Here is a 16407-nt window from a genome sequence, read left to right on the forward strand (position 1 = left end):
TACATTAAATAATAAGAATATGTAATTACAATCATAACTTAGACTCTTCCGGATCTACAGCGACCTTTAATTTCTTGAAATCCTTATTTTTCGCATTTTCAACATGAACATCTACAAAGGTAAATGGAGCAATACTAGGGCTATCACACGGTGAATCTTGATTGATCATGTGTTCATATTTAGGCCGATGTTTACGAATCAAATGTGAATTACTCGATCGGTCAGAATAACTCTCAACTCGCGGTGGTAACTTATAGCCAACCTGTTTTGCTAATTTTCTTTGACAGTCTATTAACTTTTCTCGAATAACATCTAGATATTCATTCGCCGTGACATCTCCAGCGGGTTCCTCCAACAACAAACGACAAAGTCTTTGAGCTTGTTCTAAATAAATTACTGCTTGTTTTATCGCTTCGAACTTCTCACTGGAACGCGCCATTGCGATGAAATGTGGAATAAAGAACTCCAAAACTAGACGTCGACGTTCTGGCTGCATTTTAGCTGGCAGTATTATCTGAAAATAAACGAATTATGTAGTAATATGATAATTAATTTTGTAAGATTTGCTATGACCAAGTGTGTCATTACAAAGAAAGGACAATTTTAGGAGTGATACAGTCATGTAGCAAGTTAAAAAATGTCAAAAAAGGAGATCTACTTACGTTTTTGTTTATTTCTCGTTCATCTTTATGTCCACTCCTCTTTTTGTTATTTACATTTGCCTTACGCCTTTCTTTCAGTTGTCGTTGTCGTTCCTTTTTCCATTGATAGTGTTTATCGTGCGCTTTAGCTTTGTCCCAAAAGTTGCTATGATCGTCCTCGCTGTCTGAACTGTCATTGTAATGGGGAATTGTTTCAGGTATATTTGGATTTAAAATATGCAAAGGGTTTTTGCAAGTCAATATGTCGTAGAGTCTGCGGACGTTAAACGTTGGATAAAACTCCTTTTTGTTATATCTCAGCTTGTCCAGTGCATTGAGCATATGCATAACGGGAGATTCCAGTATATCAGCTAATTTTCTTTGTGACTTCAGCAACAAAGGCTTTGGAATACTTTTAAAATCATTACAGTTTTCAATAAAATAATTCGGAAATCTGGATTGTCCGAAATGAACATAAAAACTGCGTAAAAATAACCTCAACGACTCTCCCAGTCGGTCTTCAGGCCATTTAGCATAATTGTCTTCGCATTGCCAAAATAGGTGGTTTTTGATATGACTTGCATCTATTCCTATTTTAGAAGTCTCATTCTCCATAAAAGTTTTATGTAAGGCAAGTGCAAATAAATAACACCGCATGTGAGAATGAGCTAAGCAACTTTCTAAGTAACGTTCCGCTGCCGGAAATGTAATTCTCCATTGCAGTTTTTGGTCAGGATTGATACCTCTTTTAGGCCTAAAGCCAATCGGCACAAGAAGACATCCGAATCCTATTGCTTTTCGAACCATATATTTAGTTGGCCATTGGTAGCTGAAATTTGTCCTAGGATTTTGAATAATTTTTCTTTCTCGTATGATCCACTGATTTGCTGCGTTTGGCCAAGCCGCTAGTAGAGCTGGAAACACTTCGTAACTCAGCTTAGAACCATTTTTAGCCGCATCGCAATATATACTAGCTCCTTGCGTTAAAGCGTTATTAATGGCTTCTTGTGAGAACCCCAGCCCTGAGCCTAAACTGACAATAAAGTTATCTACAAAGTTATTCATAAAGTTCACCGAACTAAGATAATGATGAGTTTCAAACAAATTTCTACTTAAAGACAGACGGGATGAATTCGTAGCCACTTCATCTTCGTCGTCACTCCAATCGAGTGTACGTAAATCTACTGAAACCCAGCATTCCTCGGGGAGAACTCCAGAAGTTGTGAATTTTGGTTGCAAACTTAGTTCCACCTTTTTAGGAGTCGTAGATTCAGTTATTGTCGAATAACCGTAATCTGAATCCGTTTCACTAGATTCATTGTGACGACTACTACAATTAGATCGGTAGCCAGAAGTCTCGGTGTCATCGGCTCCTACGTTATCTACTGACACGGCTCGACTTTCGCTAAAGCGAGTTTTACTTTTGAGATCATGTATTGTTTCGCTTGCTCTTCTACCATTTTTTAAAATTGATTTTCTAGGCCTATTTTCCACATCCTCAATGATACCTTGGTCCTCATCGTAAATTGCATCTTCTGGTAATTTTGATGTACCTTTTCTAATCATATCTATGTTTGAGATGTTACTTTTTTGAACTTGTAGGCTAACTTGTTTCGTTGGTCCACTGGGACGCCTTCCAGTTATTTCCTGTGCATTCATATGTAAGGTCAAGTTATCCGTTTTTGTTTCATAACTATCTCCTTGTACTTCATTTATCTTGAGTTTTATATTTTGTAACAATATTTCGCCTTTACTTACGTAAGGAGAATCATCAGAATCGTTTGATTCTTTTTCCGAATCCGTGTAAATGCTGCATGTGTCTGAATGGTTTTGCTGTTGTTGCATCGCTTCATTTTCTTTGGAGAGACTACTCTCTAATACCTCTAGTTTCTTGAGTTTAACGAATCCTGAAACGTTGCAGAAATGCGAATTAAAAAAAAGTAAAATCTTAGATTTTAATTTATTTAAAATTCATTTTAATACATTTATTACCTGATTCCTTGCAATCTTCAATGCGAAGCTTATAAAAAGGTGCGTCTAGAACAGCACAGTAATCGGAAGTGTCCCCTGGTTCGCTGGCTTCAACATTATCATAAATAATAAAAAGCCTGGGCGCTATCAGAGGTTCACTGTGATCCCGTCTTCTTTGGTAACTAACATGCTCTTGAACGCATTCTTGAAGGCGATCCGCGAAGAAAACATGTTTATGTCTACGCACCATTTCCTCGTCCATTGTATGCTCTCGCTCGTTAATTGGGTTGTTCTTAACATGATAAACTTCCCTGGAACACAGAAATGCAAATCTTGCTTACATTATAAAATACGAATTTTTAGATGGATGGATGGATGGATGTTTGAAGGTATCTCCAGAACGCCTCAACGGATCTTGATGAAATTTGCTCAGATGTTGAACATAGTCTGGAATAATATGCTAATATAGTATTTTAATACCGTGTGGACGGAGTCGCGGGCTACAAGTAGGAGACATAAATAAATTGAACGTTCTAGAAGGTCGGAAATATTCAAGTACGTTAAAACAAATATTTGTTAAAATTCCTCTATGTACTTGAGAAGTTGCCTACCATATTTATTTAAAATTTGTTTCCTGGAATGATATCACGTGATAAAAAATTAAAATCCGTTCAGAAATGAATACGTGATTTATGAAATCAAATTGAAATCTCCGCTAGCGTGGCAAGCTCGATAACAATATCTAAATGAATAGGTTCTTGAAACTTTATCTTTGATAATGACTTTATCCTTTATCATATTTATTGAATTCCATTTATTAGTCGGATTGTTCTTTGTAAAGAAATTATAATCTGTGACGTCTGCGTATTGCAATGAAGTGTTCACTAGTTTGAAACGTTTTTCCTTGTGTTATATAGGTTAGATTTTCATTCACGCTCTACTTACATTTTGATAGACATTTAAATTGCTTATATTATACGTCTTAAAACTTATGATTTTAATTAAAAAACAATAACAAAATCGAATGGTTTTCTCAGTTTAAAATATTAAAAGTATCTAATTTATTTATTATTATACACTTGGTACTATCACGTCTCTTGCAACATTCATTTAAATAAGCTATTTAACAATTAGATTGTTTACACTTATATTGTAATAAGTACCTTATTTTGTAATCTAAAAACACTGTTATAATTAATTGAAGTGTGGCGAAAGAAATTTTAAATTGCGTCAAGGATAACTCACTAATTAGTTTTCTTGCATAATACAACAACATGCATATCTATATCCGCGATAAATTACCAGAAATGCAATAAATATATCACAATTATGAAAAAAGTCCCGATTTGATTCGATTATAATGTCATTGGATATCAATTGGTTATACCCAATTTTAAAGGCAACAAATAAAAAAAATAATATTATGCATTAACGAACTTTGAATTTGTATTAAACATATGTTGTATTAGTTTAAATATTTTATACCATTTATTACCTACACCTTTGATACTTAAAATATGTCGTATAGTTTAAATAATTTTATCTCAAACAAAATAAAATAAAGCATCAACATAATCTTTTACATAGTAAATATTTGTTTATCTGTTCGGCTAAATAATGTTTATCAAAAGGATAAAGATTAAAATAATAAATTCCGTCTATTTTAGAAATCAAGAAATTTATTTATATTTTATTCAGTTATGTAATTAATACGTTTCATATTAAAAAAAGATCGTAACGCTTCACTTATATACATATATTACAAATTATTGATATAATGGATTAGATGAGATGGATAAAATGTTAAATTTGAATCGGCAGAAAACAAAGGACACTTTTGGAACAAACAATAACATTTTTTAGACGTAAATATCACCTATTTAATTTTTTTTATTCTCGTTGTAGTACGAATCCTATGATACGATTGCATTTAGGAAAATAACATTTGAGTAAATATAATTTTAAGGAAAATATATAATATAATAACTTAATCTGCGTAATATCGCAACACAATTTCAGATTACACGATATAAAGCTTGTCATCAACTTTTCGCAAAAAAATGCCGCGCTAATCCTAAAACGCCGCATTGATTTGTCAGTAATCTAATTTAATCCTAAGAACACAATAATAAAGCATTATGCGCCGTTTGTCTGTTCCACAAATATATTAAGCTTATTATATTAAGCCACTATACTTAGCGATATCAAGGTAAATTACAAAATACCAGATTATTCGACAAAAATATGTATTTTTGATAACGCTTCCTACTAAATTATCGTAATTGCAAGAACACGGCATTGAAAAACGTAGTGATATTGACAAACAATAAGGAAAAATATCTAGTAACTTAAATTTTGGTAGAAACAACGTAAAAATAAAAATAATACCAACGTTACGATAATTATACCTAGCTCTGTAACAGAGGAACGACTCAATAGTCTGACGGTTTGGACACTACTTTAAAGACGAATAATTCTAATATCGGAAGCTGGGCGAATTGCTATTCGTTACATAAAATAATTATATTTTAAGGCTCACCTCTCGTAGTTCTCAAAGAACTGAACACACATAAGAATATTGTTTAGAAGAAAAGCATCAGAGTCGGTGTGTAACTGCTGTCGCATGCGGTCTATGGCCTCGTCGTCATAGGAACGGACGTTGGCGGGCGCCGGCGCTGGCGGCGGGACCTGCGCAGGCGCAGTTAACACAGACGCAGGATTCAACGGCGGCTCCTTCACACCTATCCGTTTATTTGCAGGATTAGCGTATTTCTTCTTCTTTTCTTCTCTCTTCTGCTCCTTCCATCTTTCCCGTTCAAAAAACTTATCAGGTTCTTTTTGAACTTTCTTCGATTTCGTATTACCCATTTCACAAGATATTTACAAATAAAACACTTAAAATATAATCAGTACATTGTAACACACGCGTTTTATTAATTATAAATGTTACATCTATACCTAAAGGCACGCACCTTCTTCAATCGAATGTGTAATTAAAAAATAATTAATTTACTATCACAAAGTGTCCGTGTATGATTGTGTCGAGATCCAAACTAGAACTGGAAAAATGTTCGCTCACATACAATTCATACTGATTAGCTTTATCAAGGTGCTATGATTAATGTTTTCATAATCATCGAAGAGAATTGATTATAACTGCAATGTTTTCTTTATAAGTGTTCGGAAACTTAGCTACAGTGACTGCATAGAAGGTGCACATCACGGACTCTTGTGACCACATCACTAGTCATAAAATAGCTTAAAACTGCACAAAATTCTGCTCATTTCTTTCTTATATAACCGTAACGGATAATTGGTTATGCATGAAAGTAAATGCATGGTCCAATTGTGAACGAAGAAGTCACCTCAAACTTTTAAGCGTGAAATTATAATATATCGTTCGATCTTTATAAGTAGTCGTTATACGTCGATAAAATCAGTTCTTACGTAACACATTTTTAGACAATACTTTTATAATCACAAACTATTTGATTTATAACATATATGTCTTGTAATATACAAATATGTATTGTGTTAATATGTTAACTTTAAATGAAAAAAAAAACATCCAATCTCTACATTCACATTCAATCTCTTTATTTTCTTGTACTTATATATGTCACTCCAAAATAATGAATATAGTTTGTATAAACAGCACTTGAGGCTGTCTTCTTACATAGTAAATCAATAGCCGACTTCCATAGACTTTAAATAAACGTCTAACTTAATCATATAAGGAGTTATAGGGACTAAGGCCGTGGGCACATAAGTAGCAACAAGCGGGGCGGGCAAACTCGGAGCGGAGTGATGCAAACAAAAGTACTACTCCGCTCTAACTCGTTTCGTGCACGTCACTGTATTGTGCTATACGTTTGATTACATCGCTCGCAAATTTCGTTCCCGCGGCCTAAGACACAAACTATAATTATCATCGTTTGACCAATCAATACTTATCGTAGTAGTTATGTGATGTCATAGACTTGGTGATACGTGACAAAACATTATAATTAAACCGTTAGTACAAATTAACTAAAAACATGAAGTGCATTTTGTTATCTCTCTTAGAAACATGTCTGGTTACACGTAACTCTAAATTCTTAGTATGCAAGTCCTTATAAAATGTACCTGGAAAATGATTTAATATTTTTGCAGTATCATCATCATTATTATTAAATAGGCAGATAATATGGTTGCGCTGACGAATTTTATGACGCAACATGAACTTCAAAACCTTCCAAATAGAAAGAATGAACAGTATATAAAGTGATGGGTGTGAAAAAAAATATCGTCTTACGGCAACAATGAAATTTAACCAACAAAACATTTATGCGCATATGTTTGCACACATATAAAATTATTCAGCTCAATTCAATTATTAGAAGTAAACAGCAACAGTACGAAGACAGCTGTCGTTAGTCATAGATAACTTTGACGTTCAAAAGGTTAAAAACTTGTGTCAACTTAAAATAAAAACAGGATGTTAATGTGCATATAACGCTACATATTCCGATAAGAATCAACGCAATCAATCAATTGATCAAAGCGGTGTTCCTTAAAATCAAATTGGTTGATTTAAGATGATAATATTTTTGTGATAAATAACAAAAGAATTTAAATACGTCCACGTGCGAGGTACCTACATTGTTTTATGATTATAAAAAATAATTTTATGAAATAATCACCATGCATTTTCGGATGGCATGGGGGTAATGAGTATATAAGTACAGAGAGTATACAAGTAAAGTTCTTTGTATATGTATCGTATTCCATTGTATGTATGCCTGTAGTATAAAAACCGTGACAAAATATAAAATTTAGTCAGGCTTCTAGGTTTTGTAATTATAACTAATTAGGTAGTACTGATTTGTACGGATATGAATATGTGTTAACTAAAAATTGACAGAATTTAAATAGTATTTGTAATTTGACCTATATTTAAAAGCAGTTTACATTGAGTTTATAAAAAATACAGTTGCAATTTCCATCACATTCGGTCAAGATAAGACACGTTTTTCCTGATTCGTCAAGTAATCGAATGCGCACTTTATGCGAAGGAATTTTTATGCGCACTAGGTATATCGATTGCAACGCGTCGGTCTTCTTAAAACCATTATTATCGCATTCTTCGTAGTAATTGAATAATTTATAGATGATTTCTAGAAACACGAGTATATCAATAATCAAAAATACATTAAAAGAAAAGTATCTAAAAAATTTAATTAAAAAATGTAAAATTAAAATTACGCGTAGGGAAAAGGAATTCGTGCATTGTCATCACAAGTTAAACAAATACGATAGCAGTCATCCAATGCGATTAGGAAATTTGAGTTGAATAATACAATTTGTACGCCGTTCACCAACGGAAGGTTCATGCAACCTCCAAATTACTTCTCGATTGCTGCACAGCCTTTCAAATCCGCTGTTTGTATCATAATTTAAAACAGCTTATAAAACATTTGATCGCTTTTATCCGATGATATTGCTAATTCCGACGTTCTTAACGTGAAGGAAAATGAAGTCAACCCATACTGGATTGACCAGGGTGGTTGACTATAGCCTAGTCACCCCTAACTTTCGGTAGGCTCCGAGCCCCTCGGTGGGGAGGGACGTATAGCGAGACTACTTAAGCTTCATTTTTTATTTCCCCGCAGACGGAGTCGCGGGAGACAGCTAGTCTCTAATACAAATGGTAAAATAAAAGGTAAATTAATAAAACAATTAGTTGTAAATGATAAAAAATGTAAATATTTAATTTTATATCTTACATTGATTCTTTACATTTGTATATCCAAGTTCTTTTTTATTTATTTTTGTAAAGTATAGACAGACCTAAAACAGTGTGTTTATTTGAATATAATGTATTAGGTACACTTATCCTTGTAATCTTTGTAATTAAATAACAATAACCTTTATTTCAACAATCTTAGAAATTATAAAATAAACAAAAGTATCAGCAATTGACACCAGATTCGAGATTGTGTTGCGTTTCCGCAAAGGCCGCCTCTAAAACTTGCCACTCTCTTCTTTTTTGTCTTCCTACTCCATTAATACCAACAACTCTTTTGATGTCGTATTTTCTCTCTCTTGGATACCAATATATATTAAGTACTTGGCAACAATTATACGTTTAATAAAATAGAAACTAATGAAATTTAAATATAATTCATATATCGTTAATAATAATAATCAGTAAGCTCTTACATCATTTTACAATATGTATACTGTAGTCTTTTTTTGCCTACATTACTTTCTAAATGTAACAGTGTGTTTACACTGCCGATACGCTCGTACTACTTATAAATTTATATTTTAATCCTTCCCATTCACAACACTAAATATAAAACTGCAACAATTTACACAAATTCAGATTATTAACATTCAATAATAATATGAAAATAATTTTGGTAGATTAACATTTGGATACTACGGTATATTCCGTAAGGCTTCCATGGGCGGTGCACTAAGGCCCGGCCCCTCTATCTCATTGACTATGCAGACTACATCTGCTTGTGGGTGAGACTTCACTCTCCGAAGATTCTTCCTCCTTCTCACTTCACCGATCTTCTTATCCAATATTCTCCTAAACAGAATAATAATTATATAGGTTCATTTTTTAATCGTGTTTTAAATTATAATCTGCTAGAAATACAATAATTTAATCAAAGTTATATCTTTCTAATTATACGAATATTTAATCAAATTTTAATCTGGTAGTGTGATATTAAATATTTCAATTAAAGAAATAGATAAATTATAATTATTAAAAAACTATCGTAGGATGATCATTAGCTTACTGAAATAAAAAAAAATCTCACAACGCAATATTTAAAAGAAAACAAGAAAGTCGAGATTTGTTTGTCAAAATATAATTGTTTCTTTGTTTGCTAAGTATTTTTAGTATAGAGAATAACTGACAACTTTTAAATCACTTACTGTTGTCTACAGTCAATAAGCACTCCCAAAACGAAAACGACGGCAATTGCAATGATAATGACAACAGTGACGCCCATTATGGTGGCCAGAGTCAGCGTCGGCACGTCCTCACTCATTGTGGATATAGACACGTTCGGGTCGGCTGTTGTTTCTATGAAAACAAAGTTAAAATAACTATTATTAACAACTTACTTATTACACATTTACACTAAAGCAAAATAGATGACTTATCAAAATTTCATAATCCAATTACATGGTAAAAAATAAAGTCATAGTTTCCCCCTTCAAAATGTTCTCAATGTTTTTACAGTTATGACGTAATAAAGACTTTTTTTCTCTTGCATTATTTTTTATCTTATAATTTTTATATTGTCATAATAGAACAAGATCAAAGAAACTTTAAAATCTTACCCATCTCTCCCCAGTTTACACTTTTTTCTACATTTGGATCCATTAATTGTTGTTTGTTGATTCAATTTTAATGATAATATTACCTGAAAAACATAATAGAAACAAATTAATGTTTGTCGATAGATCATTATTTATTTTCATACTTTGGCAGGATTATAATCTGCTTCACACGAAGTTGTAATTAAACAATTTGGTGTATCAATACATAGTATAAAACAAAGTCGCTTTCGCTGTATGTCCGTATGTATGCTTAGATCTTTAAAACTACGCAACGGATTTTGACGCGGTTTTTTTTAATAGATAGAGTGATTCTTAAGGAAGGTTTGTATGTATAATAAATGCATAATATAGTAGAGAAACACTGATAAATTTAAAGTTTTCTAATGTGATGTCGTAAATAAGCACGTTTTTTTGCGCTTATATTGCAAACGCTGGCTGAACCCTACGAGATAGACCAAAATAATGTACTACAGTATTGTTCACCTTAAAAAGTTCAACAAAAAAGTCCGCGATGGTATATGTCTATCTCTTAGGGATAACCCAGCATAACCATTTTTATTCTTTTACGAAGTGATTTTAAACAATACAGCATTAATCCTTATCCATTTAAGTACCTTAAATAAATTGTGCATTTATTCTGTAGTAGGTATATTTTGCATTGCACCCGTGCGAAGCCGGGGCGGGTCGCTAGTAATAAATAACCTTAAACTGCCTTTGTAAATGTAATAATCTGGGTAAGAAAGCTGCTACATCTGGCCATCTGGAGAGTCCATGACAGATATTTTATTTGGTGAAAACTTATAAATATAATAATTTTGTCTCAAAATAACATAATATACAGATTGGAGAGAAATAATATTCTTTTAATCTTTTATGTTCTTCTATCTACATAACTTGTATAGCTTCTAAGGTCATCATTTTAAGGCAAAAACCAACACCGAAGTTTCGAGTGGCGTACAATATCGAATGCAAATCGAAAATATATTTTTAGTTTCGAACGAAAACAATTCCAAGAAAAGCGAATATTGTATGACGTAAAACAATTAAGATCTATTGATAAAATTATAGTCCCGATTTTGGAAGCGTTATCATTGATACTGCAATGACAGCTTGTATTCGTGTTCATAACGGTAGTCGCCATCTAATCAATTAGATTTTTATATCGATTAATAATATAGATGAATTTCGCCGCACCCAGTACTTGAATGCAAATACAACAATATGTCAATAAACCTTTCACGGAGCCTTGCAAAATTGATTTCGAGTCAAAGTCAGGGTTGGGTTCAAAGTCATAATGACATATTGTTCAATTTAATAAGGCGCTATTACGAAAACTGGTTTAGTTTATTTTAGGTTTAAATCTGGGCGAAGGGAAAGCCGCCGACAGATTGAATCCTTCTTTTTCGGGTATTTTCTATTGTTAGGTATCTTTCGTGACGTCAAATCCTTGTGACTGTTACTAACGAATAGTATAACAAAAACGGATATGATTATTATTTTTTAATTTCAATATTAGTGATGTTCTCATGTGACACTGTCATTATGGGAATGTATTTCTTTAAACCTACAAATAGTCTGCAACTGACTACATGAATAACTTATTCGCAACCCTTAGATCACGTATTACTTACTTATGACGCTTATACTTGTGACTCTCTTTTATTGTAGGTATTATTCAATCGATTATAAGATGTTGAAGAACAAAGACACCGCGTTATCGTTATCTTGATCAGTGGAACCATCGAATCTATTACCTAATCAGTATTTCTAATCATAATCTTTGTATTTTATATCAAACCCTTTGCTTTGAATCAATAAACACTTGGACACGGACCAGGGTTGTCAAATGTATTGAAAATTAAACGGTTTGTTTAGACTCAAACTTATATAATGTACTTTATTATTCAGATGTTGATGTAAAACATTTTGATTTTGGATTTATTTTAAAAAAATTATCCCCGACGCGAAAGAAGTCGCCGGCGCCGGCTAGTGTTATGTATATGTTATGTATGCTGTCAATAAAACAAAAGTGAAAGTTATTGCACATGTAGTGAATTAATTACTTACATTACAAAATAAAAAAAATTAACCATGAATGTCTTTCTTGCGACGTAAGCAACAGCGTTATCATTTTTAATTATTTTTTCCGTCCGATGGCTTTGTTTTACAGTGACTCATAAAACTACTTAGAAACAGCCTTTTGTATTAAGATAATATTTTACAACATTGCATTTACGAAAAAAGAAATCTTTTACTGTTCTATTTTACATTGTATAATTCCTTGTTCATGATGTCATTTTAAACTGTAGGAAAATTTTACTCTTAAAATTACCTTGAGCTAATTTTTTTTGACATTTAATCAAAAAATAAAAGTTGAACAGAATAAGCGAACTTCATTTATTTCGTAACATTTCCCTAACTTACCATAATGTAGGTATCTTTTAATCGAAATGATTTATCAGTAACATTTTGTTGTAAACTGTTTATTACCAATATCGATACTGTGAATTTTAAATATTGCACGTAAAACTTATGATTGTTTATATGTTCTTGTCATCTGCATCCTTAAAATTAGACTGCCGTGACACGTGACAGATCTTTACATAGTTGTAGTCTATTATGTCAAAGATAGTTAAAAATATGATGGTATCTATACAATTGTCGCTGCAGTGGAGTTCTACGTTAATATTAATAAGTACATTTTTTCTCACAGATGGCGCTAGATTTGTTAATTAGTATGGAGTAACTGTTTCTAGAACTATCAATCTGGTTTGTACATTATTCAGTTTTTAATTTTAAATAATTGGGCGTCGTTGATCACGTCGGTGGTACCGCCGCAAGTTTGCCCCTACTCTTATAAAAAAAAGTCTTTGATATCTTGATCTTGTAAAAGTTAATTTCTTAACTATGCTATTCAGTCAGTGTAAACAAAAGAAATGTCATGAGTAAAATTCTAAAATATTTGCACAGTTAAGTATGATTTTATCGTAATTATCTTCAATAGCGTTGGAATCCGCCAGCCGACTTTATTTACCAAGCTGGAATAATCCTGATTACAATTTTGTTTGACTTACGATTGCTGCTATCTCTTCTAACTATAAGTATCCAGAACTGCTTATACTCTCGTATTATCTATGATGCTCAAAAAAACGTTTTACTTAGTAAAGTTTTTACTTAGTACTTTTTATACAAATTTTAAACCAAATCTGATGAAAAAAATGAAAGGAGGATGCATATTTTTCTGAATGTAATGTTACAGGATGAAATGGCTTTTACAATTTGAAACCACTGAAATTCTACTTACACTATAGTATAAATACTAGGCCACTCTTGAATATATGTATTTCCATAATTGATATGACATTTTATATAACCTAGATAAGTTTAGAACAATGTTATCTCTATGATGAAACTTTCTAAGTAACATGATACAAACAAGCCTAGTTAGAAACAATTCTGAAGTTTCATTAAGATGTTTTCTGAGCGCTAACATTTATGTGATAGCTTAAATATGCTAAATTATCATCATATTTGTGATCATAGTTGTATAATAACATGTTGTTGTGTATATTTTTCAGAGAGGAAGAACATTACGAGAAATAAAAAGTGTCTCTCCAATGAAAACCGACAGGATTATGGTAAGCCGTTATTTTTTAATTTAAAGAGTAAACAGATAAACTTTCCTCTGCTGTACTACTTTCAACTATAGGGGGCCTTGTTGTTGTTCTTTACGCCCGACGGGGGCGCTGCACAAATCTAATGCAAATTTTGTCGATGACGTTATACTTTCTCGCAAATTGTCGTGCTAAGCCCTCTATTCACTTCTCTTAGTCACCGGTTCAGGCGAAGCACAATTTTCATATTACTAAAAATAGCATAATTTTTCTTAAGTACACTTAAATTATTCAAACTTTCGTGAGACATTATCACTAACTTATATAGAAACGGCCAGTGAGCGACGGGCCGCGTCCGCGAAATAATACCAGTCCCACTCACCCTGATGAAGAGCCCCCGTAGGGCTCGAAACTAGTCGGTGACGACACCGGACATATATACGTGAGTGTTTTAGCCGTTTCTATATAAGTTAAGTACACTTAAGTTTAAATTTAAGTTTAAAAAGTACACTTAAACTTATATTCAGCAAATAAGGAAGGATTTACATTATGGGCGGTTTCCCATCTTGTTCGTCGTGCAGGCGGCATCAGAAGTTTGATATCTTACACCTTACACAGCAAAGCTTCTCAAATCATAGAAATACTCAAAACCTAAGATATGGAATTTAAATTAAATGGAAAATAGAACTCTAACACTTGATAATGCAAATATACTACCACTTTGAATCACCAGATCGACCTCATCTATTGGAGTGAATAATGTTTTGAAAGACCAATATAGGACGATTATTAAGACAAGAACTTGAAGTTGTGTTCTATTTACTAAAACATTATTACTAAATTTTTATTGTAAGTGTATTTTTAGAAGTAATTTTGAATAATTTAGCTATAATTATTTAGTTTATATTAAGATATTCCTCCCAAGAAGGATTGGGTTGGCGACGAGCAGGCGGCCAGCCGTAAAAACTTAAGCCAAAACTTTAAGGTTTATAAAACCTTGTGTGCCGACCACACGTGAGTGGGAAAAGGCCCGGGAGAAGATGAGCATAGTTTATCTTAAGGTTTTTAGTGTGTTGTAAGTATTACAAATCTATGGTGAATATTAGCGCATTTACAAGACATGTATCCATTCTTACTTTAATTAAATGTGTAATATTAGTAAATGAAACAGGAGACACTTTTCATAAACTTTTTTCTAATTTCACACAATAGACATTATTACAATACAAAGACTGATCCGCATTTCCAAATGCAGTTAGAAATATTGCGGTTTGCTGAAGTGTCTTTGCTGAAGCGATATTATTAATTTATTATATAATAAAGCGTTATCTTAATTGTCAATTTCATTTTGTGACATTTGTAAAGTTTTTACGATTTTTATCTTAATCGTGAAATCCAGTTACAACTTCAACGATATAATTTTAGGCTACCTTGGTCTTATTTACTCTTTACTTTGTTTCCTGTTATAGTTATGTATGTGTATGTATTATAATATATTATTATAATATGAAATTGTAAAAAGTTACTAAAGTTAGTAAAGACTATTTGAAGACAATGTAAAAATCAATAAATAATAATTTGGAATTCAACTCCTCAACCTACTTTGCTTTTCCATTTCTAACCAGAAGTTTATCTTTGGCTACGTGTCACCGATCTCAATCTTGTATTGGAAATATTTTTGTAATGAAAATATAACTTAAATAACAGTTTAGCAAGAATTAAACAGAGATACTGCGAAGCGATAGTGACATCCTTTTACTGTTAGTCTGAAGCTATTTATAAATTGTAGAAATATTTTATGAGCAATATCTTTATCACCTTCTTGATAAGCCATGCAGGTAGAACAATTCATTTACGTATTAAGTACCTGCCCGTGTGTGTAAGGATGCAAGGATCGCGATTGTTTGCGGGTTCACTATGTGTGAAGTAGGTCAAGAGCGAGTCACGTGCCGGGGAAATTCATAAATATAAAACTAACTTAGCGAAACTCTGTGGCCTCCATTGCCTCAAACTTTAATTCCTATCAAAAAAAATATTTCAAAATCTACTTATATAAATTAGAATTTTTAATTGGTAACACAAAATATAATCGATTCGTTTCACACCACCACGGTTACACTCTGTTGAGTGCGTTAAATCGATTTTGTAACAACGCTAGGAATCAATTAAACAATCTGTAATAGAAGGTAGATTTCCACGGACTTACATAAACAAGATGAATGACGTCCGGTCCTTTCACACAAGAACTAATAAATTAAAGATGACTGTAATATGAGTAAAATTACTTTGGCACTTTTCGAATATCACAAATCGATTTTGAATAAAACATTTAAAAGTTATTTACAAATAGTGTGTACGTTTTGGCGCCGTTATGTGGCGCATGCGCTGCGCTCCGTGGCGCGTCTCTTACTGCCGAGTTAACCATGTTCTGAGATCAGTTCACTCGCGAAGCCTTCCAGTTTTAACAAACATTCTCTCAACTAGAGATTCTTGTTCGGCCCCGTTGATAATATAAATTTACACTTAAGAGACGTACTAAAATATTAAGCCTTTACACACGTATGACGAATAACATTACTTAAACCTTTAATCTCTAATTTGTATGTTGTCCAGTGATTTACGGAAACAATTTATCAGTCGTGATCCGCCCCTTTTGTAGTTCACAGAACGCATCGTATACCGATAAGAGTTTATCTGTACGTAGAGAACAACGACTAATAAACAATTACACTAATAGAGCTATAATTGTAAATGTAATCAAACAATAGAAAATACTATGACTAAGAAAAATTGAAGTGAATATAATAAACACGTGATACGTGACACGGTCATGCGTA

At 32.5% G+C, this 16407-nt stretch overlaps 2 protein-coding genes across 3 annotated transcripts; both read right to left on the reverse strand.

The window, feature by feature from the left end:
• Position 1: 1 nt before the first annotated feature.
• Positions 2–5942, reverse strand: LOC106710837. 2 transcript variants are annotated; one of them, XM_045686754.1, is made up of 5 exons: positions 5152–5942; positions 2634–2923; positions 2400–2548; positions 663–2288; positions 2–514 (listed from the first exon to the last, which is right to left on the reverse strand). In XM_045686754.1, exons 1-5 carry the CDS (start codon positions 5478–5480, stop codon positions 32–34), a joined length of 2877 nt encoding a protein of 958 aa, XP_045542710.1. In that variant the 5' UTR covers positions 5481–5942; the 3' UTR covers positions 2–31. The 2 variants fall into 2 exon arrangements, with proteins under 2 accessions (XP_045542710.1, XP_014358505.2); XM_014503019.2 differs by having other exon boundaries at positions 663–2548; positions 5152–5941.
• Positions 5943–8397: 2455 nt separating this feature from the next.
• On the reverse strand, positions 8398–16158 carry LOC106710726. The gene is made up of 4 exons (XM_014502881.2): positions 15777–16158; positions 9957–10039; positions 9546–9696; positions 8398–9192 (listed from the first exon to the last, which is right to left on the reverse strand). The coding sequence occupies exons 2-4, from the start codon at positions 9997–9999 to the stop codon at positions 9036–9038; spliced, it is 351 nt and encodes a 116-aa protein (XP_014358367.2). The 5' UTR covers positions 10000–10039; positions 15777–16158; the 3' UTR covers positions 8398–9035.
• Between the last annotated feature and the right edge of the window lie 249 nt (positions 16159–16407).

This window comes from Papilio machaon, chromosome 4 (assembly GCF_912999745.1).
Source record: "Papilio machaon chromosome 4, ilPapMach1.1, whole genome shotgun sequence".
Classification (NCBI taxonomy): domain Eukaryota; kingdom Metazoa; phylum Arthropoda; class Insecta; order Lepidoptera; family Papilionidae; genus Papilio; species Papilio machaon.